Source organism: Nuphar pumila, chromosome 13 (genome assembly GCF_984573655.1).
Source record: "Nuphar pumila chromosome 13, dmNupPumi1.hap1.1, whole genome shotgun sequence".
In the NCBI taxonomy this organism is placed as follows: Eukaryota; Viridiplantae; Streptophyta; class Magnoliopsida; order Nymphaeales; family Nymphaeaceae; genus Nuphar; species Nuphar pumila.
Genome location: NC_143261.1, coordinates 58,404,076 through 58,429,211, shown reverse-complemented (window position 1 = coordinate 58,429,211; position 25,136 = coordinate 58,404,076). Strand labels below are relative to the sequence as shown.

Below are 25,136 nucleotides of genomic sequence, written 5' to 3'. Positions count from 1 at the left end.
CTGCAATCACCTCACATATGAGATAATAAAAATCCATTAAGTGTAACAGCAACGGTTCAAATCAATCTCATGTATAATGATAATAAGTTAACTATAGGGGTTCCAATCTATGTGACCTCCGGGCTGATTAAGTACACCTCTTCCCATGTGATGGGCAAGCACTTTGAGACAAACAAGGAAAAAACCTTTCTCAAAATATGAATTATTATGAAATAATAGATGCAAACACCTAAAAAGGGTTTTCCATCTGCAATAAATGAATTTTGTGAAATAACCACATTTGCTCATTAAAAAATTTAGCACTGAAACCCCTTGTTCCCTACGTCTTTCCTCATAAAGAAAACTTTTCTCCCAAAGAAATACCAAATATATCCTTTCTGCTGTACCAGCAGGATCATGCAATATAGATCCTGGAAACTTCATCGCATTTAAAAGAAGTCTCACGATTTTGCCGTAGAAATGGCCTAATGTAATGAACAAAGCATAAAACTAAAAAACAAACATGTTTTTTGGAAAAACACAGACATGACAACGTCAGCACACAAATACAAGCATGCACATGGATAGCATGGGGCACATCCGTGCATGTTTACGCATACACATGCATATCTTTTGCTTCTCAATAGATTCTAGCTTGTTCAACAACAGTTACCTTGCTAAGCCTTTGTAGCAAAACCGGAAATGCAACTAAAAATATAACTGAATCTCTGAGCCGAGAAAGGACGAAGACAATTATCTGTGTATCTGTAGCCTGAGTCAGAAGATACAATGTACTTTTGATGTAAGACTTAACCAGTGGTTTCACTGAGGCCCATTTTGAAGTATTTTGCAAGCTCAGTACAGTGTCCTTGCAACCAGAGCTTGACATTCCCAATAATCTTCGGAATATACTGTCTGCTTCATGAAGCACAATTAACAAAACCTTGCAGAAAGCTGCTCTTGTCTGAATCTTGTATAATAGAGCATCAGAGTTATCACTTCCATAATGGCATGCAACCCAGAATCCATTTAACAGATTAGGAAGCACAGAGATGTTTTGTTGATTCATGATCTGTTGGCACCATGAATCAATGGAGAAACTTGTGAGGATTTTATGTTCACATAAACTTGAATTTTCCCCGGTTTTGTTGCTGCTGCTCTCATTTCGTTCACCTTCATCATCTGAAAGCTGTCATGTGAAGGCTAACAAAGTAAGCAACACATAAAAGTTGAGAATAAGTGAACACAGGAAAGAAAGAATCAAGAAATAGCCCAAATAATGGCATCAAACAGAATAAACAATATTTTAGAAATTTTTATATCACAGTAGTATAAAATATAAATCAATGATCAACAAGCAATAAAATAGGTAGACATGCATTATATAAATATAAAAAATATATATTATCATAGTCACAAATATCGGTCTCGGACATATCTTAGCAAGGCAATTTCTCTAGGTTTGGTTGATAAATATAAACTTGGTGCTTAAAAAAATTTTAAAAACAGTAGCAATAAGTGAGAAAAGCAACACATAATACAAAAAATAAGTAAAAAACAAAAGAAAGAAGAAAAACATAGTTAAGATATAATAAAAAGTAAAAGGCAACTTATAATATCATGATATTATCACGATAATATCATGACATATATAAATTTATGATATTTTTAAAATATTGTGATATTTTGCCTTTAATATCGTTTTATGAATTTACAGCTATATTCTCGCTTCTTATGTTAAATCACATATGAGACTTATGTATCATATGTGTATTACATTTAGTGTGGTACCCCCTCTTTGTATTTATGTGTACATTTCATTTTTTCAGGGGTACTTATGGATTTTAGCATTAGTTAGTGGTAAGCTTAGTTGTCAAAGGTGGTGCCTAGGCATAAGCCTAGGTCGGTATTTTTTTTCCGTTGATTGTTATCAACATGTATAAAAGGGGGAAAAGGGTCATTTTTCCCCTTTTTTCGCTCCACTCTCTCTCGCTCCGTTCTCTCTCCTTTCTCTCGCTAGGGCAGAGCCGAAGAAGGTCAACCTTCTCCTCCCTCTACAGGTACCGCTACCTCTCTCTCTCTCTCTCTCTCTCTCTCTCTCTCTCTCTCTCTCTCTCTCTCTCTCTCTCTCTCTCTCTTAAAAGTTGTACTCTCCATATGAACCTTATAAACAAAGGTAAGTGAAGAAAAAGAATTAAAGTATTCTAATAATGTGTTCAGTGTTTCAAGCTGTTGGTGCCATGGTTTTCTTCATCATATTTTGGGACATTATTTGGTAGCATTTTGTTTAACATTTCACATTTTTTTTAACATTTTTAAACTGTCCTTTTGAGTTCACACTTCACAGTTTGGGCTGGCTCCGTGGTGTGATTCCAATGATGTGAGTGTGATATATTTGATCAGAATATAAATCTAGAAAGATCAAATGCTCAGTGATGGCTTGCCTATAAAAAAAAGAGTGATGAAGCAAACTATTGGGTGTCATATTTGTACTAAATAGACATTATCGGTTTATTAGGATCACTTTATACCAAGGTTGCCAGACTAGGAAACGGAAGCGGGAAACGATACAGAAAGCGGAAGCGAGAAGCAATGAATTTTAAAATATATAGGAAGCGGGAAGCGAAGAATAAATAAAAGAAATATATGAATTGAATGAAAATCAAAATGAAACACAAATAAAAACTAAAATAAAAGTGACGAATATTAAATTTCATGTTTTTTTAGTGTAAGAATTAAATGTATAACAAAATCTAAAAATGATGACTACCAATTTAGAGAAAGCACATGTAAGTGAGTGAGAAAAGTGAGAGAAAACACATAAAAAACAAGAAAAGTTGAGTAAAAGAACATATAAGAAGAATAGATGAGGCGTGTGGAAAGCATAGGAGAAGCATGGGAGAATCGAGGTTCTCATCAGGTTTCGGAAGCGAGGAGTATCACGCTTCTGAAGCGAGCTTCCCACCTATCTAAGAAGCTTCCGGTAGCTCTGCTTTATACACCAGTGTAAAGAGTATCTCCATGAAATTGGGATCAATGCTGCCATGAATAATATTTTCATCTATGTTGTGGCAGTTATGTTTTTCTCTTTTTTTTCCTCTTATAAACCAAACATTTTCGCTTGTTGGCTTTTGTAAATTTCCTTTTGACTTTTTCTCTAAATTACTGATTCTATGAAAGGAAGGCAAGCAAACAAACAAACTATGTTTGAAAATTGCTTCAAAAAGGAAAAAAGAGAAACAGTGTACGAGTACATTAATAGGTGATTTTATGACGGTGGAATACCTTTTAATACAGCGAAGTTGCCTTCATTTTACAGTATGATTGAAGCTATAGGCCAATTTGAACCAGGGATGAATCCTCCATCATATCACGAGTTGCGAGAACTACTTTTGAATAAAGAAATGAAGAAAATGAAGGAGTTCTTGGACCAATACAAAGTGCATTGGTCCAAACATGGATACAAAAGGGTGTACACTCATTAATTTTTTTGTTAATTGCCTTTTGGGAACAATGTTTTTGAAATTAGTTGATGCATCAAATAAAGTAAAAGATGCAAATTTGCTTTTTGCATTGTTGAATGATATTGTTGAAGTTTGGGAGGAGAATATGGTTCAAGTTGTTATTGATAATACCTCAAACTATGTGAAAGCAGGTAAATTATTTATGGACAAGAGAAAGCATTTAGTTTGGACTCTTTGTGCTGCACATTGTATAGATATGATGTTGGAATATATAGGATAATTGAAAGAGTTGAAGAACATTTTCGGAAAAGCAAGGCAATTGGTGGTATTCATTACAAACATTCTCAAGTGTTGAGTATGATGAGAGCACACACACAAAAGGACTTACATAGTCCTGCAGTGACAAAATTTGCCATTTTTTTACTCTAGAAAGCATATATAATTGGAAAAAATGCCTAAAGTTCATATTTCTTAGAGATGATTGGGAAAAAAATAGTTTTTCAAAAACGTCAGTTGGTAAAAGATGTGAAAGCATGATTTTGTGTTCAAAATTTTAGAAGAGAGTGAGTTGTGCTCTGAAAACAATCGCCTTGTTTGACATGCTTCGATTGGTTGATAGCGATGAAAAGCTTGCTATGAGTTACATCTACAAGAAAATAGATCGTGGAAAGGAAAAAATAAAAGTATAATTATAAATTAATTTTTTTGTATTCTACTAATTGTAAATTACATTTTATTTTAGCTTCTATAATGGTTACTTTCAATTCTTTTACTTAGTAGGTAAATGTGTGTGATGATAAACAAATATACGGTTGGGTTTGGGAGATAATCGATAAAAGGTGGAACAATCAATTGCACAAACCTTTGCATGCAACAAACCTATATTTGAATCCAGCCATATATTATAAGTATAAAAATATCGAGTCCAATGAGGAGATAAAGAATGACTTATATGATTGTGCCAATCGTCTTGTTCAAAGCGAAGAGGATCGAGACACACTACTAGACCAACTCATAAGATATAGAACTGCTATTGGGCCTTTTGGAATGGAGTTAGCAAAGAGGAAGAAGAAAGTGTAAACCAGAGTTACCGAAAGCGCCTAGGTAAAAGGGGAAGCGCGCTTCGGAAGCACGAAACGTCGCACTTCCGAAATGTGTGGGGAAGCATCCCCCTTTTTTGGGAAGCGTGCTTCCCCCTCGCTTCCCCCACGCTTCCCCATTTTTTCATTTTTTTGCTTCCCCCTGGCTTCCGGTTCGCTTCCTAGGTCGCTTCCGGTTCGCTTCCTTGGTTGCTTCCGAGACGGTTCGTAATTTTCTTCTTAGTGGTCCCACGCTTTCCCGCTTCCTAAATTTTTGAAAGTGTTTCGCTTCCCGCTTCCCGCTCCCGCTTCTCGTATCGTTTCCCGCTCCCGCTTCCTTGACTGGTAACTCTGGTGTAAACCCTAGGTAAGATGATTAAATTTCATATAACCCCTTTTGCATTATTTTTATAACTTATATACAGTTGGGAGTTATTATCATGAGGGGTTTATTGGAAATCAGAAAAGTTATCAGTTGGTCTTGTTTATATTTTAACTTTTAATGGTCTCTTTTGTAATTTTCTTTATTGACCCTAATCACTACTTAAGGGTGATTAGGGCTAATCGTGAAGGTACTTTTCTATCTTTTCTCAAACCAAGTTTCAACATGGTATCAAAGCCTCTCGTTCTTGGGAGAATCTAACCCCTAGGTTGAATTTCTTTCTTCCCTCTTTATCATAGTTTTTTTCTTTCTTCTTCTCTCCTCCTAGCCTATATCTAGTTTGTTCGATCTTCCTTCTGATCGAACCCTAGGTTCTTTCCTCAGTCTCACGACCTGGGATCTGACTAGTTCTACACAATATGCAGATCTAATCAGACACCCTAGATCGTGTGTTCCTCTTTTGCTCCTTGTTGATGACGCCTCAATAATATTGATGGATCGTGGTGCATCAGATCTACCATCATGTGGAGATTGCGTGGAGCAGATCTGACATCATGATCGTGTTGCATCAGATCAGCAATCATTTTGTGATTGGGTGGAGCAGATCTGAGATCGTGCAGTAATTGGATGTCGTGTAGCGTAGAGCGTTGATGTTGGATCAGATCTGAATGGTGTGGCTGACTGACTGTTGCTCGTATCAGAGTCGTGTTGATGTGGTAGGTGTTAAATCTGTAGTGCTTGTTGTCGTTGGAATCAGATTTGCTCGTATCAGAGTCATGTTGATGTGGTAGGCGTTAAATCTGTAGTGCTTGCTGTTGTTGGAATCAGATTTAATCAGATCTGATTAATTTTTGTTGAAGTTCAGATGTGAAATCAATTTTTGTCATCTAAAATTAATTTTTATAGTGGTGATCAGATTTATTATCTTGCTGGTGGCGTCTGTGATATATATATATATATATATATATATATATATATATATATATATATATATATATATATATATATATATATATATTGCAAGACAAGGATTTTATTTCAGCTGGAATCTATTTCTTTACTATCAGTTTGCTCGTGATTACTTTCTGGTTATTATTATTATCCGGCTCATTAGCTAGCTACTGTCAGCAGTGAAATACCATGGCTGAAATAAAGTCCAGTGATGGTGAACAAAGGTTTGAAGTGTCTACAGAGTACAAAGCTTTTGCTAATCTCTTCTCTTATGGGTCGTCCGTAAAGCTGGACGACAATAATTATAAAAGGTGGTCAAGGACTTTTATATGTCTGTGTAAGGACATCGTCGAAAACATATTTTGTTAAAAAAGGAACCAACAGAGAAAACTGGGAAATATGCCACATGGTAGGAAGATAATGACATTGTTATGTCTTGGATTATGAACAGTGTTCAGCCACATATTGCAGACGGCTTAATTTACTTTTCTACTGCAAAGGAGATGTGGGATTCATTACGTGACACGTACTCTCAAGACAAAAATGTCAGTAGAATTTTGTAAGTTGAGCAAGAAATATTTCAGTTGCAGCAGGGTGATCAGAATCTTTCCCAATATTATGCATCAGTTAAATCAGCCTATAAAAGGCTTAACTCTGTTCGTCCTCCCTGCTGCACTAATCATAAAACCCATCAGGAGTAGACTATGGTGGCTCGTTTTGCATTGGTTATCAGTTGCATGGTTTATTTATTCCATTGTTCTTTGTTTCATTTTTTAACATGGTTATCAGTTACATTATTTTACATTTTTGTAGTGATTAGATTTATTAATTCGTGTTCTAGTAAGTCGATGGAAGGTAGAGGTCTTGGAGGATGCCTCTCAAAGAAACCTGCATTGAAATATTGTACACTATTGACTTAGAGATGCCAAAGAAATAGTGAAGTGTAATTTTTGTGATTTTATAATGCATGAAGGATTGTATAGATTTAAATATCATGTTGTGGGACATATTAACTCCACTGTGAAATTATGTAAACATAGCATTCCTTCTGATATTTGTGTTGAGCTTCTTACTAGTCTTAAAAAAGATGATGAGAGAAAGGCACAAGTACCTGCAACATTTTTGGGACAGAAATTGTATGAAGATGATCTGCCAACATCATCTCAAACCACTAAAAGATGCAATAAATGAAGGAAATCGTTGAAATGAAGTTTGATACTGAAGAATGAAGATGACTTTTATATAGACATATGTTTCAGAATTCTATGTTTAGTTAAATGTATTGTGTTGTTAAATGTTTTGTGTTGGACAATGTATTGAGCAGGTTATTTAATATAATTATCTTATAGTGTTTGACGACATATTTTGTTTTGTCTATTGCTTATTGTTGATTGATTTTATGTTGTATACATATTTGTTATTAATTTTAGTAGTTTGTTTACATATTTGTATATATTTTTTTTGTTTTTTTATTTGGGGCACTGCCTAGACTGCCTAGGCTTTTTAGGGGCTCACCGCCTAGGCTTCGCCTAGCGCCTATGACAACTAAGAACAAAACCACCTAAATTCACTGCAAAGTTATCAAAAAATGATGAGAAGAACGTTAAAATTGGGTGATCTAATCAATGGATTGGTCCAACCAGACACTTGCCACTTTATACTAATCTGACTCAACTTGACTCTAAAATTGATTCCCACTGGTATGGATAATCTATGGAATCAATCAGGATTGGTTAGTTGGACCCAATCTGGCCTGATTTGAGCACACCAATCTGGAATAGACACACACCAGAAAAAAAACAAAAGAAAAAGGGTGAAGGAAAAAAGAACAGAGAAGAGTAGGCTTGATAACATGACTACCGACATGACATACAACCTAAGAAGACAACCATTTATGACATCAGAATTTTTTAATATCAATAGGAGTCCTACCAATGATAAAATGATAATAGAATGTCGAAAGCCAGTACAATGATGGCCATGTGGAAACTGGAAAGTGATGGACGTCTTACTTTTTCTTCATTACTTGCAGCTTGAAGCTCCAAACTATGCTTTTCCAGAAACTCACCAAAAGTTGGGTCCTGGTGAAACAATGAAGCAAACATAACCTTATTAATATTTCAAGCATCCAGAAATAATGTCGTACTGAAAGAAGTATGAAGAGTTGTCTATATCACAAAAGATGCACTTGTTTTCTTTTTATGAGCAAACACAAAAGCAAAAATAAAAAACAAAAAGCACTTTATTGCTTTAAATATGCTCTTCGTACTTAAGAATACAACATTTCAAGGGTCATAACATGAAAATCTTTCTGAGCATTAGCCAGGGCAGTAAACTGGAAATATTCAGTTGAGATCTAGGTCTTAGTGAATCTGACCTATCCGGATCTAGCTTAATCAAATTTAGAGTTGGATGGAAAAGGCAATATTGAACTTGTACTCGGTTAGCTAATCAGATATATTTTATAAGGAATTGGGTTGGATTACCCTTGGATCCAGATTCAAATGAAAATCTGAAAACTGCATCCGAATCTGATTATTAATCAGATTCATTTGCTATACCGATTCAACTAATCAGATTTGTACTTTTCAGATACCTGACTCAAACGTGATCGATTGACATCCCTAGCATTAGTTCATTTTGGGTAAAACTAAGTGCATTACAATGATGAATGTGAGCCATCAATTTTTTTGTCTTCAAAATAGGAGAGAAATTTTTTAAAACAAACCCTACATGTTTATATTAGTTAGACATACCATCATGTTGAGCTTCATATCTATGGTCATTTCAAGGTCTTAATTAAGTACAAGGTCGTTCTTACCTTTTTCTTCAGCCGATCTAACTTACTTTTCTGCTTCACGAGTTCCACCTGAATTGTCTTGTTCTGCTCAGATAGAGCAGTATGGTAGCTTTCATCTACAGCAACAGCAATTATATTGAAAAATATCCTCTTGCGATTTTACTAAAACAAAAATTTAGGATATTTCAAACACCAAATTTCACTGTTGTAATTATGTTCCAACCTGAATTATCATCACTTCCATCTTTAACAAGATAAGAACCATTCAAATCCTGAAACCAATATCAGAATTCAGAACTCTTTCATAAATAAATAAGGAATTAGAAAAAGATGAGGCCGGATTTTTAGAAGAGCATGACATTACCTCAGAAAGAAGACCATCACTTTCCGAATCTGAATCTATAACTGAATCATTGTCAACATCATTACCAAAAGTATCTGCAAAAATGTCGTCGAGCGCCTGATTTACAATACCTTCAGGATATCTGACAACAATTATGAGCATAACTATATATGAACATAAACACTTGCATTTCAAGTTAAATCGTTAATTAATTGCCTTACCTTAAGACAACTATACAAAATGGAACAAATGTATGCGCACAGATAATTCCATAATACATTGAAAGATATTACGCCCATAATCTAGCTAGAATCTCAGTAAAAAAAATTCGCTACTTTCTGGAAACTGAAAAAGCATCACTACCTCCTGAATAATCATGTCATATAAACTTGCAATATATGACTCAGACTATTTGGAAAACTCAATTGCATTTAACAATTAACCAATGGAAACAATGAAGCTCCTGAATAACATACATGAATGAGGAAAGAACTTAGTAAATTGTGAAATGCTTGACAATTAATCAGTGGGCGAAAGTGAAATTGTGTGATGCTCTCCAAAGTCGAACATCGGTATCTTTACGATCAAGAATAATACCCACTCCACTAGAATCAACACAAAATTTCAACTGATACACTAGAAATTATTCTAAAAAGAATATTGGCATCGATTATGTCATTTAATCAACACCTAGAAAGAAGAAAATGGTTTGAATTACTCATGCAAGCAGGAATTATGTTAACAATGACCTCCTAAGGCTCCTAAGAAGCGCACCCCCAGAATCATTTTATCATTGAACATAATAGACCTTGTGAAAATTTTTAAAAAGGGAAGATAAGGGCAAATTGGCCACACACATTAGTCTTGTACTAGATTCTCTATGCTGATCCTAGTATGCTCTAAAATGCATAATAGCAGCATAGCACTAAATATTTACTCTTACAAGAACATCTCTTCTGGAAACATTGAGCTGTAATAGAGACTCGCAAATTTTTGTGTATGCATGTGTGCACATGTATGTGTGTGGGTTTTAACAAGAATATATGTTGACATCAATCCGATTGCAACAGTCCCTAACAAGGCCCAAGCAATCATTTTTCTCAAGTAATAAAGAAAATAAGCACAAAAAACAGCATATAGGAATTAAGTGCATAGGATTAATTTAAGACCTCAAAAATAAAAAACAATGTCATCCTACTCTGTGTTGTCTAACTAGGGATTGGCTCTGGGAGGATTAGGCGAACACAAGTAGGGTAGGCAGTACCAGTTGACTAGGTAACCACGTATCACTTTTGACAACATAGTTTGCAACTAAACAAAAGTTAGCAGCTATCAATGGTGATTACAAGTATGTAAGGATAAAACTCAAGTAATGCAGCCGTTTTTCATAAAAACATAAAATTGAATTTTGCAGTAAAAGAAAACTAAGGCAATGGAAGAAGGTATAAGCACAGTCACAAATATCATGATATTTTAAAAAAATATTATGATATCTTTTCATCAGTTTTAACATTTAAAATATCACGATATTTTTCAAAATGTTGTGATAATTTAAAATTAAAATATCATAATTTATGTTTCATAAATGATTTTAAAAAACTTTGGCTGATAATCCTATTTTATCATTCACATCTTAATGGCAATAAATACTGAATGTAACTTAATCCTAAGCAAGAAAGTATTTATTTCGGCCTCTGGACTCTCCCATCTTTCATTTCTTTTTCATTTTTAAAACAATGGATGAGACATATTTATTGCTTTTGGCATTTGAGTAATTTTTTTACATATTTCTAACTTCAGTTTATAAATTTTTAAAAAATTATTCATTTTGCCAAGATTTTTTCAATAAAAGTGTGGGAGAACACAGATTATCAATATATGCCATTTACCATTTAATGGCAGATTTTATTTTGAAAATATAAACAGAAGGTAATAAATTAATATACCCAAGTTACACAATAGCACAGAGAAAACACAAGAATACAACCGCTACACGACAAAAATGAACAAGAAGCCACAGACAACAGAAGCAAAAGAATAAATGTTATAAAAGTTTTAGTTTGTCTCCTTTCAAAGAGGAGCTTAAGACAGTTTTCAAATGTATATAAAATGAGGCTAATTGGATGCTATTGACAACAAACAGAAAAAGCAGCCAACTAGAATCCATCATAAATAGACAGATATATTACATATAAAATGCAGTGGCTGCACCATAGTTGGCAAACCCAGAGAGCTGACTCGAGAATCGCCCGAGTCAACCCGGATCGGATCCCAACTGGGTCACCGATTCAGGACCACCTATCCGCATGCCACTTATGTGTCTTTTGTCATGCATTTCATGGTTTTAGTGCATAATGCTTATAAAAGGATAATTTTTACAAAGAATAATCTATTTTTAAATCATAATATCAACAATTATGTATAGTTGAATACTTATATAGCTTAGTCATTGATGTCATGTAATAAATTTAGTGATTATACAGTTTGGAATTTGATTTTTTCCATATCTTAACACTAAAAAAATCATGTCCTAACTCGTCCAAATTACCGAGTCAACCTGCTGACTCACAAGTCAAGGGTCAGGCAATCCGGATCCAAGTCACGAGTTTGTCAACTATCGGCTGCACAAGAAAAGGCAAATTGCACAGGTGCCACTTTGATTCTTGGCAAACTTCAATCTTACATCATGTATTAAGCAGTAGAAGTGTACAGTTTTATCCTAATATAAAGAAAAGTAACTGCAAAGGCGGAACCAAACAAGAAAAACACAGAAAAACAATCTTACAAGGGAAGTAAATTTTGATGGGAATTAACATTCAATATTGGCATGTCTAACAATTTAAAGCAAGTTGATGTCAAGAAAAATAATCTAAAGCAAGTGATGGCAAAGAAAATAAATAGTGGCATTTTCTTACTCTTCTACATGTTGTGCATCTGAGGAGATTGGATGGTTCACATATACAACACCTTTATCTCCTGCAATAACATAACCAACCATAGAGCTTAAATGTGGTGGCCTAATCAATGCTTGCAAATAAACAAAAAGTCTAGTTAAAAACTATACAAACTTGGAAACATTTTGTTACACAATCCACTCAGTGAACAGAAGCGCAAACACAAACCAAGCAGGGCAACTTAGATGTAGAGATAAGTTCCTAATAAACGATGTCTTATGAAGCAACTGCCTATGAACACTACAAAAAGAAGGCAATAGCGCAGGCAGTTAGATTAGCAAAAATATTGTTGGCCTCATGCAACATGACACTTGCGGAATTATCATTTATTTTCTGGAAAAAATATTTGTAGCTACTAAAATAATAATATAAATGTTTAAACATCTAATGAACTACTAAAGACGTTATATGTAAGCTCATTCAATGTATGGTATCAATCCTCAAGGCACTCTCTGCTTGGCTTCCCATTGAGGGCCTGAGTCAGTCATGAAGACTGAAAAGGAGGTAGAAAGATTACATCAGGGGGGGCATGAAAAAGACACATAAACCTTAATCAAGTTGCTGCTAATCTTCAACTTCAAGCAACCATAACCCGTGGGCTAAAAGGATATCAATGAGGTGTGATATCATCCAGAAAGGGATTTTGTCCAGAATACCTAAAGAGCAGAGACAATGGAGTCACTTTGAGGCAGACTATACTTGTTCATGTCATACACTGTTATCATTGCCCGCATTGATCAATCGGCCAAAAAACTTAACCATTCTTTAGATGGTTTAATATCCAAACGGCCTTTAGATTGCTCCCACTTGAAAATCGCAAACTTCAAAGCATTCAAATTTACGGTTTTATGCATAGTAACAAATATCAGCAATATTTTGAAAAGATCATGAGTGGTTTGGACACCAGAGTTGCTAGTCGAGGAAGCGATTCGAGAAGCAAAAGCGAGAAGCGAGGCATTTTCAAAATTTTAGGAAGCGGGAAAAGCAGGACGACTTAGAAGCGAATCAGGAATCGTCTTGGAAGAAAACTAGGAAGCAAACCGAAAGCGACCTAGGAAGTGAGGGGGAAGCAAAAAAAAAGAAAAATAAAAACACAAAAAAATGAAAAAATAAGGGAAAACGAGCTTCCCCTAAATTGGGAAGCGCGCTTCCCACTCCCTAAATTTTTTTGGCACTTCCCAGCACGTTTCAGAAGCGCCATGTTTCACGCTTACAAAACACGCTTCCCCATGCCCTATGGCACTTCTGATAACTCTGGTTTGGACATACAAGCATGAATTTTTCAATTTTGAAATTTCAATACATTGTGAACCATAAAATTTGAAACCCTTAAAAGATCTACCTATATAATTGATCGAACGATCTAAAACTTGCTTTTGACTGAACAAACCATATGGATCATATCCATAGGGCTTGGTCCACAAAAAATCAATTAATCCAATAAAGGCATTTTTTTAAAAATTTATGTCTTTCTTTATGTTTTTATATATTTTTATAGTCTTAATTGGTTTTAACTTTTATCATAGTTACAAATATTGGCAATATTTTGTAAACATGGCAGTGTTTACAAAATCTGCTATACTATAAAAAGTCGCAATATTTCCAATAATGGTCTTATCATGATATCAACATAATAAATCATTTTTACTTTTTTTATATATTGCCCATATTTCTAACTTTTTACGCATGCTAATATTTCCTAGAGTTTTTCCAAAAAATAAAAAATTTAATTTATCATGACATTTTTCCTCACCAAGAGTTTCCTGGTACCAAGTTTTTTTATGTTGGCTTTATCCTATGTCACATGGGTGCGGATGCGGGTGCGGCACTTTCAAAAAACTTGGGTGCGGGGGTGCGGCAAAATATATATATATATATATAATTTGTGCAGGGAAGGGGTCGAGCCCCCTCCCTACCCCCTCTTTGTGCAGGGGAGGGGTCGAGCGGATGAGTTGTGGAGCTTGATTCAGAGTTTTTGCCCTTGCAGAAAGGGGGGGCGGGGGCTCCCCCCGGCCAATTTTTTTTTAATAAAAAAATTGGACACATTTTTTTATTTAATAAAAAATTTGGACACAAATGACCCTGGGTGCGGTCAACACACCCAGGGTCGGGTTGACCGCACCCGGTGCCGCACCCGCGTCGAGTCGCGTCGACGCGAGTGCGGCACCCTGCTAGCCGAATCCCTGTGACATAGGCTTTATCCTATTGGTCCAAGGATAAACACCTATGTTTTTACACGCTCCCAGCAAAGCTCAAGGATCTGAAGTTTCTTTGCTCCAAGATGGAAGAGGGAAATGTTCCACTATTTTATCTGAAATTGTTGGCAAATATTTAAACTAGTAACATTTGTTACTTTCAGTCTGCCATCCAAAATTTAATGAAGCTTTTAACTGCCAGACCTGAGCTACTTGTAAGCAGCTTGACCCACCATATCCCAACTAGCTCAGAGCTTTGCAATAGAAAATTTCTTGTGTTAAACCTATTCAACCATATTAAAGATCCTAATCAAATTTTCTTTCATTAGAAAAGGTATTTACTGATTCAAAAACCTCATAAGATTTCTCCGGTTGATCATGGAATACATGCAGTGAGAAAAGTACTAGATATTGAATAATGAAATGGGTGACTTAGTTCTCTTATTTGGAAGGCAAAATTAAATTGAGTGTGTGATTCACCAAAGCTAGTCATGGTTATCTTGTATATCAGTAGTTTTAACATCCATGATGAGAGAAAGTATCCTGAATAAAAACCAAAAGAGCAAATTCATTCAACCTTGAATAGCTTAAAGAAGACATGAAGGGGGGATTTTGGATTTATGAGCCTTACTAAAAGCCCTTCTTGTCCTGAAAGAATTCCTGAAAGCATTCTGTTTCCGCTTTTTCTTGAGCACAGATTGAAGATTCTTACGAGCAAATTTCCGTGCTTTCTTCCCAAGTTTACCCATTTCCTGGCAAAACAAATGAGAACAATACATCATAACGTCAAGAAGACTCAAAACCAGAGCTAAATCAAATGAAGAACCAAATCTAATGCATTGTAATAACACATCCATGCACTTACAGAAATGAACAAATTAAAAAAGAAAAAAAAACTGAAGCAACTATTGATTCTTAGAAAAACTACTGATGCAATATTTTTATTGAGTGAATAGCAAGAAGCAAATATTAACTTTCAGAAAAAATGATGTAATATATTTAACAAGTGAAGCAAGAAACAAAGCATACAGGTCAAAACTGCAAAGGGTCCCTAGTGCACCTGAGAACTCAAACACGAAATGCTTGAGATTCCATGACAAAACGCTTGTAATGCATAAAGAAAATGAAGATTCATTCAATAAAAGACAAGATCTATCTCCTTGAATTCACAACCAGATAAGATATTCTTTTTCAATTTTTCTTGGTTGCAACTTTACCTACATAAGAAACAACCTTCCCATAACTACTCTATCAGTGTTCGACATGTGGAATTGAAAGCTAATTCTAAGGAATCAAGAAATTTTCAGGCAAAATTTTCATTATAAATGGAACACATAATCTACAAAATATGAGGTGCAGACATTCTTAGGCATTATCTAAGAGCAGCACTATTCTCTTTTTTTGCATACATCCCTACATTGAATTCAAAAAAAAGTTCCAATTGGATCTATTTTGCTTTCAATTGCACAAACAAACTGGTGACCTTAAGGGCATGTTTGGATGCAAAATTCATAAATTCACTTTTCTGGATTTTCTGCTTTTCAATTTTTTAAATATTCTGGAAAAATAGTGTTTGGATGCATTTCATATATATATATATATATATAGAGAGAGAGAGAGAGGGGAACATGCTAAATGGGCACAATGCTAAATGAAACATTGCTAAATGAAACATGCAATTGGATTTCCATTGTTTTTTTTTCAAAATTCCAACCCCATAGATGTGTTCAGCATGATTGATTTACTAGAAATCCTAATTTGGATCAAGCATTTTGGATGGAAAAAAATGGTATTTGGAGGCTCAAAAATTTATGAAAAATTGTAGGCTATTGATTTTTGAAACCTTATAAAAACATATTCATGCATCGGAGTCAAATGCTCTAAGAAGTGATTCCTATAAAAACAAGCATATAAATCACATCTGTACAGTCAAAATTTCGAAAAGCACCAAAAATCTAAAAGCATGTTTCATTTAGCACTGTGTCCATTTAGTAGGTTCCCATCGCTCTCTCTCTCTCTCTCTCTCTCTCTCTCTCTCTCTCTATATATATATATATATATATATATATATATATCATAGATTTTAAATTTTTCACAGTTAGGTTGTCCCATTTATTAAATCTGACTGATTTCGAATCTTAATGCATAATCAAGAGTCCAAATTTACCTTCAGCCTTATGATTTTATCAATGTTGTGAATAGTGTTGAGGCGTAAGACCCACTCATGAAGCGAGGCGTAAGATTCACAAAAAATATTAAAAATTTGACCAAATAAAAAAACAAAATAAAGCATCATTTATGTACTATTAATATATAGTTAGATATTAAGTGGACAATCTAAACTAAATTATAAAACTAATTCAAAGAAATGACTACAATGCAATAATTTAACCGATCCAACAAAGAAGATGTGATTATTTAACCAAGGAACAAGACCAAAAATCACAATAACTAGCAAGAACCACTCTACATATTTGTATAAAGGACAACATAATGCTATACACCACACATAGTTATACTTAGCAAACACAATTATATAATACAAATAGCATGCAGCTAATAAATAAGCAACAAATCAATGAATTACTAAATCAATATATAATTAATTAACAAGAACAAAGTAATTTTCTGATTAACAGGCTGTGATCATCGCAAAATTTTTCCTCTCGTAATATTCTCTCTCTTCCTTCTCTTTTCCTTTCTAACCTCTATTTTCCTCCTTTTTGAAGGGAGAAAAATAAAAGAGAGAAAAGAAGAGAGAAGAGAAAAGAAAGAAGAGAAGAGAAGATGAATTCTTTTGCGGGTTTCACTTGACCTTAATTTTGAAAAATGTTTGAAATAACTCGCCTCCGTTTTTGAAATATTTGCGGAAAAACTGGGAGAGACGGGGTTCGCTCGTCGGTACGAGGTTCGCTCATCGGTACGAGGTTTGACCGTTCCTGGCGCCTTTACCAGGGGTAATTGAACCAAGGGTCGAATTTATGCCTTTTGCTTTGCTAAGAAATTATCTAAGAATTTATCCTAAGTCTAAATGCACAAAGAAACCATGTTTTGTGCAAATGCAAAGATGTATGCTCTTTTTGAAAAAAGTTTTGAAGAATTCCCAAGTGTTTGAGATGAATCCGATAGAGTGAAGAAATGATTTTCAACTTAGAACTTAAGATTAAAGTTCTTAAGTTGTTTAGAATAATCAAAAGCTTGGGAATATGAATCTGGATTTGGAAAATGATTTTGAAGTTTTGAGATAAAAGGAATTTTTCAAAGTCATAAATGGACTTTGAATCAGAATAGAAATGAAAATGGAATTGAATCAGAAGGAAAGATAGAATTGAGAATTTTGAACAAAATTGAGAAATGGAATTGATTTAAAAGTTGGAATTTCAAGATGGAATTTGAATCTGAAATTCTGAATGGAATTGGATTTAAGAATTGGAAATCTGAGATGAAATTAGATCTGAAATTTTGAATGGAATTTGATTCAAGATTTGGAATCCAAGATGAGATTTTGGATCTAAAATAGAATGGGATTCTGGATCCTACATGGAATTTTGGATCTGTAATCTGAGATCCAAAGTAGAATCGGCTTCTGGGTCCTAGAATGGATTTGGATTTGAAGTCTGAGATCCAAAGTAGATTTAGGTTCTGGATCCTAGAATAGATTTGGATCTGAAGTCTGAGATCCAAAGTAGATTTAGGTTCTGGATCCTAGAATGGATCTGGATCTGAAGTCTAAGATCCAAAGTATAGTTGGATTCTGGATCCTAGGATGGATTTTTGGATCTGTGATCTGAGACCCAAAAGGGGAATGAGGATCGGGATTCTAAATGGAATTTTGGATCTGTAATTGAAGATCCAAAGTAGAATGAGGATCTGGATCCTAAATGGAATTTGGATCTATAATTAGAGATCCAAAGTGGAATGGAGTTTATACTTGGAAATCTGGATCCAAGTTGAGACTAGGATTTAACTTTGGATTTGGGTTTTGAAAAGGTCCAAATAGGACCTTTAAAAGATGGATCTAGGTTTTAGAAACCCAGATTGAATTTTAAAACTTTAGGAAGGTTGGATTTTGAGATCAAGAGTCAATCTCAACTTTGATTTAAAACTTGAAGAAAACTTGATCTTGAACCAGAAGATGAATCAGAAGCTTCAGAGTTGAATTGAATTCTGATTTGAGTTGGAATTTTGAAGCTTAAATATAGAAATGATTTGGAATTTCAAAGTCAAATTGGACTTTGAAATTGAATTTTTGAATTTTGAAATGAGATAGAATTAGATTTGAATAAGATTTGATCTGAGAAATGAAGAAGAAGAAATACTTGGATTTTTGAAAAGGAAAGTTTGAAAATATGATGCACTTCTATCCTATATGATGAATGAATTTGAATAAGTTCGAAATTTGGATTTTGAAAAGCTATTTCATTCTTTAGATGAATTCAAATAAGATTGAAGATATAATACATCATTGACTATGGTCATTGAATGTATTATATGATAATCTATATTTAAATTCAAAAGAAGAATAAAATACATTTTTAGTGCTTTTATAAAATTTAAAATGAAATTAACTCTCAATATACCCTGACTATGGCCATTGGTATATATTTTGAGTAAATTTTAAGTTAAATTCTGATAAAAGAATAAAATACTTTTAGAAAAAATATGATGAATTTTGAAAATGGATCCAGTGTGGATCCAGTGTTATTTTGTAAAAGATAAAAATGCTAAGTTTTGTCCACACCTTGACTATTGTCATTGATGTGGATCATCAACTTAGTATTTATTATCTCTTACTAAATTGTGCCCGTGCCATTCGTGTTCCCATTTGTGAGAATTTGAAAAATAAAGGCAAAATGCATGAAAAACAAGTAATTCAATGATATTTACAATGCTCATTCATTCTACCTAAAGCAGGAAATGTAAATTCTCATTATGTCTAATTTATTACAATGGATAAAATCAAATGTACAACCCCAAGTAATGATACATTTTTCATATTTCCTGCAAAACAACCAGGTTAGTAAAAGGGAAAATCATATATATATGGAAATCAGATGATGAAAATATATGTATGATAAAAGGGATGAAAAAGATATCTATATACTTATATACATATATATACATACATATATAGGTATATTCACATAAATGTATATATCTATGTATAGGCATATATACATACATATACATATAGGGGTATATTCAATGGAGAGATGTGCTGAGGTGTGGGGGAAGTGATGTTACTGAGGCTGCAACAGGTTTTGAGTACTGCTACAATGTTGTTTGCAGCAGGATTACCTAATTTGGGTAATGGTGTGGTATATAACCACAAGGTAGGTACTGTGGTGAATAGATATGATGGACACCTTCTGTTGTAGATTTATACAACAGGCTGCTCAAAATGCAAAGGTAAAGAGAGGAGGAGCCATAGCAGTGATTGTCACTACCATGAGTACTAAAACGAAAGTTACTGTCAACACTGTTTATAGCCTATGGAGGTTTTGGTGTTATGGATTTTGAAAGTTAAAAGAAAAGGTTGACCCCAAGTGTAGGTGTCTGGTATGCTGCTACAGATGCATGAGTAATAGATGAAAGAGGTGTATTTACAGGGGGGTAAAGAGAAAGGGGAGTGGATCTTGTCAGTGGCTTTCTTCACATAATCGGTTAGCCTTAAGGTAACAGATCAAGCCATGATTTATGCTAACAGGCCAATTTTTGATAGCCGGTCATGTTAATCATTTCCAATGAATCTTGGTTGGTGCAAAACCACCAATTGTGACCTTCCAGCTGGAGTTTGGATGAGCATCTCTTAATTCAATGCCTAAGTCACAAGGTGAAAGACAGGACGACAATGCAAATCAATGCCATTGGTCAATTGGTAAATGGGTGGACTGATTAACAGTCGCCACCTAATGGGTTTATCAAGGAATACCCTGAAATACAGTAAAAAAAATACATATATATATAAACAGAGATTATGAAAAGATATGAACAGGAATATAGGGTAAATTAAAATATTTACAGGAGAATTTCTACGAGGTGCTAAAATATGATGACTAATGTTATGTGAAAAATGCATGAGAGAGAAGCTATCTAGCAATCATTTTATATACTGTCAAAGCATATATAAAATCAAAGAAATATGAACGAAACACAGGGATTCAGATTCAATCAACACAAGATACCGATGAAATGAAACCCTTATGGAGGCAGTGGGTTTCTGCTGGGAAACTTATTGACAGGGGTAAGGATATACCAATGATGAGGCCTATGCTTAATAAATGATATATGACATATCATTCAACAATGTTACTGAACCTAATACCTGCATATATAAGGGACCATTAACATATAGATGACTAAATGCACAGTGTCTGCGGAGTGTTGTGCCAAAAAAAAATATGTATATGTATGAACTAAGATGTAAAGACATGCATTATGTGGGCTGATGTAATAACATTCATGGCCATAGGCTGATTCAAAGGTATATGTCAATCCTGAATCAAAATGCTAAAATATCCATAATCACAAACAGAAATATGATGTTCTAGGAAGGAAAAAAAAAATCTGCAGCTAAGAAATAAAAAGAATTTGTATTGAGGCACCTCTAATCTTCCCTTCTCTTTTTTTTTAGCTTGTGTCATACGAGCCTTTTCCTGCAATATCTTTACAACTGGATTATTTTGGAGGACCTGTGATAAAGAGTGAACAGAACATTTTCCAAAAGAAAAAAAAAATTATATATGCTATATTCACAAAGAATTGACCTAAAATGCAGACTCCAAGTTACAGTTTCATCAATCCTTGTGACCTTTCTAACCTTCATTCATATTCTTTGCTGCAGCTGATTGAGAGAAGGAAAAGGACCCTCACTATACTGAACAGAGATTAATGTATGCCTGGATGGGCGAACACATGGAAGAGCATTATCATTCTTATTCAATTTTGAATAACAGCATGCTAACCCTGTCATTCTCCTTCTGGAGGAATATTCATACTGATGATCAATTGACAAATCTGATGCTTGGAGATTTTTTTTTTATCAGGGCTAATGGGAATTGAGTCCAAAACAGCTTTGAATTACATTGACATAACCATTCTAAGGAACTTTATTGAAAGAAATAGATCATGGCTGAATTTCATTCATGATCTGAACCAGGGGAAATGGCCCTTCCCTTCTGATTCTGGACTGAACTTGGAAAAGATGTGAGATCCACCATTTTATCAGTTATCTCAGAGTCTGGATGCCCCCAACTTCACGACCTATATAATACCATTACTCATATTATTTCTCTTTGTTTTTGTTTTTTTTGGGATTATTCATCAGATAGTAAACAGACTTGAGGCCTTAGATCATGGAAAACATGGAGTGATTACTGACAGCATGGATCTGACAAGGTCGATAGAGCAGAGAAACTTGCAGGGGCAATGCTGATTATCAATGCCACGATGCATGTTGCAGAAGGACTTGCTTCAGAAGGGTATGCATTCAATGGACTTTCGAGAGAGGGAAAGGTGGTCTTAAGACTAAAAAAAATGGCAAGAATAAAGGTCCAAAAGGAAAGAAGGAATGCAATTTTTAAAGGAGCCAAAGGAAGTTACGGTGGAAAATCACTGATTGCCTCAGTCTAATGTTATCACGGACGCAGATTATACCCCTGGATACTAAGGATTTACCATGGATAACATCAACATGAAACAGATTTTCGGCAAATTGTAACCGCACACAATGGGAAATGGCTTATCCAATGTGAAAATGCTAAAATAAAAAAAAAATAAAAAAAATAAAAACAGAGAAGAGGGAGAGGAAAAATGACATATCAAAATATAAAAGGTAGAAAATACAAGGAACGATAATACGACTTGCAAGTAATACCAGTTTTAAGCAATATCCAGCGGCCATAATGTAAATGAGAATTGGAATGCCATGGTCGAAAGGGCAAGAAAGCAAGCATTAAAACAGAGATTATATGGGCAATCCAAAAATTCACCAGAAGGCTTGTACAGGAAATTGTAGTGGGATTCGGATAATCCCCATCAGATCATTGAATTTGATGATTCGAGCCCAGAAATCATAATATGGACAAAACAAAGATGTAAAGAAATGTTGGGACGTCATTGTTCCCTTTAATATTGCACAATGGTGAATCGATTTTGCCGTAGGCAAATCGGTGTCACTCTGGTGCTTTAATGGAAATAATAAATAAGAAAAAAAAAAGTAAACAAATAAAGGGAAGGAAATGGGTGCTCACCGAGAAGCTGCAGGGGTCTAGGAGGAGGAAGTCGGCCTTCAATGGAGATGTATTCTGATATTGCAGTTGGAATCGATCCTGTATCTTGATGCACTTTTGTGATGAGGTTGACTTCTTTCTATTGATGAAGAAGGTCCAGAGAAGAATGTATCAAGGAAGTTGCAAAAGGGGAAGAAGAAAACGATCGTAAAAGAGGGGGGGCTAGGGTGAAAAACGGTAGTGAAGAAGGAGAAGAAGATGATGGGGTCGAAGACGATCAACCGAATGGATTTTTGTGTGCCTCTTTTAAAGAGGGAGAGGATGATTCGGGAGAAATTTGTTGGAGATGGGCGGCCGAAGGTGAATTCGTTGGTGATGGAGGGCTTAGGGAGGAGAGCACATGGGGGTTCCGGTGTTTCGTGGGGGTTCCGGTGTTTCGTGGAAGGGAAGCCGAAAAAAGGGGAGAGAGGCGAGAGTGAGGGGGCGGCGTTCTTTCGCCCCTTCCTCGTTTACGAAGGGTTTTCAAAACCCTAAAACCCATTTTTACAGAGGAGCCCCCTTGAATTTTCAAGATTTTACAAAAAGGGGCTCCCCTTAAAAAAAAAAAAAAAATTTGATTTTCTCGTAGCTTTTTCCATTTGTTTTGGTTTTTTTTGTATTTTTTCTTCTATTTTTTGTATTTTTAGAATGAAATCCTAAGATTTACGAGAAATAAGGATTTAAAACTGATTTTTTTTGTATTTTTGCAAAAAATATTTACAAAAGAGAGTTTTCTGAGAATTCGGGTTTTTATTTTTAAAATTTTTCTCAAAGAGGGGATCGGATCCGATTCGGATCAAAACTGGGTCAGAGATAAGATTTTGGGTTCGAATTCTAACGAATCCAAGGAATGAATAGAGTTTTGGTTAAAAATTTACCCGGTTATTCAGAAGGCGGAGGTCAGGGGCAAAGAAGGAATTTTTAGATTTTTGGAAAATTTGGGGTGTTCACACAGGCCCGATTGTTCAAGAAGAACAGAGGAAGGGAAGAAGAAAAACGAGGAGGAAAGAAGGGGGAGAAGAAGAAAAGGAAGTAGGAGGGAAGAAGAAAAAGAATATCAGAAGAACAATAAGAAGGGGAAAAAAACCAGAATAAGAAGAAGTTGGGCAGAGGAAGAAGGAGAAGAACGGAAGAAGAAAAGAGAGAGACCTAAACAATCGGGCCTCCCTTGTTTTTTTAACCTGAGGAGAAGAAGATCTGCAGAATGAAGGAGAAGAAGATCAGCACAGGAAGAATAAGAAGGAGGAGGAGGAGAAGAAAAGAAGAAGAAGAAGAAGAGAGGAAGGAGAGAGAGGGGTACGTACCGAATGGACCCTCCTTCTTCTTCCTTTCGACAGAGGCGAGAGAGACCTCCGGCTTCCTCCTCCTTCCTTTCGGCAGAGAGAGAGAGAGAGAGAGAGAGGGCCTTCTTCCTCTTCTTCTTGAAAGAACACGAGAGGGTTCTTCTTCTTCCTTTCGGCAGAGGCGAGAGAGCCCTAAACAATCGGGCCTCTCTCTTCTTTCAAAAATCGAGAGCCTATTGCCTCACAGGCACTTGTTCTTCATTAACGCGCCTCAAGGCAAAAGCGCACCTTTTACGCTATCCATCAAAAACTTCAAATTAGTGTAGTTCTAGGCTGAACACGTTCCATTCGACTAGTGATCCTAAAACAATGACTAAGAGAATAAGCACTCTCCCAAATAACCATACCAACAATGACTCAGACATACAATCACTATATAAGATGATCACAACAAAATTACTTTTCCCACTGAATAACCATATAAACATCGATCAATTGACATCATCTTCACCGAAACAATGATGTAAACCATGTTGTGAAACGCGATGGGGCGTAGAGAAGAGCTCCACTAAAATATGAAGAGAGGAGTAAAGCACAAGCCTTAAAAACACATTTTTAAAAACTTAAAAAAAATATATCTAAAAACACAAATAAATAAAAGAAATAACAATGAGAAATAAAAAAACTCAAATAAATACCGAAAGATATGAGAATAATATGTAAAAACAACATTAATGCAACACCTTGATCTTTGTAAGTATCTAACAAATAAACTATCTATTTAAGGTTATGTCCACGAACGTGGATACAATATGGGCATGAGGCATGCATACATGGTTTTTATGAAAATTAGGACAGGACGTCTTCTCTTGAAAGCTTAATTTATAAAAACACAATACGCAACAAATTTTTATACATAAACATAATTACTACGAGATTCGATTAATCAAGGAATATAGAACTAAAGTTTAAAACCAAATAATTAAGTAAAACTCAAAGAAGAAGAGGAAGGAGAAGAAGAAGAACGAAGAGAAGAAGAAGATGGAGAACGGAAGAAGAAGAAGAGACAAAGAAGGGAGAGAGTACCTGGGTGGGGGGACAACCTCCTCTTCCTTCTTCTTTCGGCAGAAAGACAGAGAGAGAAAGAGATTTTGGCGGGGATTCGTAGGGAAACGCGATGCTAGGGTTTAGGGTTCTTTTTATCACAGTTCGCAGAGCGTTGTTCATAGGGTGCGAACCAGTGTTGTTAAAATCAGTTTCTCAAGAAAAAAACTCTTAATGAAATCGAATCGGATTGAATCCGTACTTTTCACCACTGAATGACACGTGTTATTAAAATATTTAAAATGTTAAAAATCTATTAAGAATACTAAAACAGAGTTTGAAATGATAGGTAAATCGGCCTCTTTGAATTGAATTGAATTGACTGAGAACAG

The 25,136-nt window shown here is 34.9% G+C and overlaps 1 protein-coding gene and 1 long non-coding RNA gene across 6 annotated transcripts in view; both read right to left on the bottom strand.

Moving 5' to 3' along the window:
* Positions 1-22,864, bottom strand: part of LOC149818478 (protein REBELOTE-like) — a 62,911-nt gene extending 40,047 nt beyond the window's left edge. The window contains exons 1-4 of one of the 5 annotated variants that reach the window (XM_089986482.1): positions 22,400-22,864; positions 20,753-20,839; positions 14,779-14,899; positions 11,914-11,974 (exon numbers count right to left, since the gene is read on the bottom strand). In XM_089986482.1, the coding sequence (XP_089842608.1) occupies positions 11,914-11,974; positions 14,779-14,899; positions 20,753-20,791 (221 nt within the window). In that variant the 5' untranslated portion in view covers positions 20,792-20,839; positions 22,400-22,864. The remainder of the gene's footprint in view (positions 1-11,913; positions 11,975-14,778; positions 14,900-20,752; positions 20,840-22,399) is intronic. The other 4 variants (XM_089986486.1, XM_089986484.1, XM_089986483.1 and 1 more) reach the window with 4 other exon arrangements.
* LOC149818479 (uncharacterized) lies at positions 7,868-9,142 on the bottom strand. Its single transcript, XR_016427460.1, has 4 exons — positions 9,020-9,142; positions 8,879-8,927; positions 8,677-8,771; positions 7,868-7,936 (listed from the first exon to the last, which is right to left on the bottom strand). It is a non-coding gene; the product is annotated as an uncharacterized LOC149818479 (long non-coding RNA).
* Positions 22,865-25,136: the final 2,272 nt, after the last annotated feature.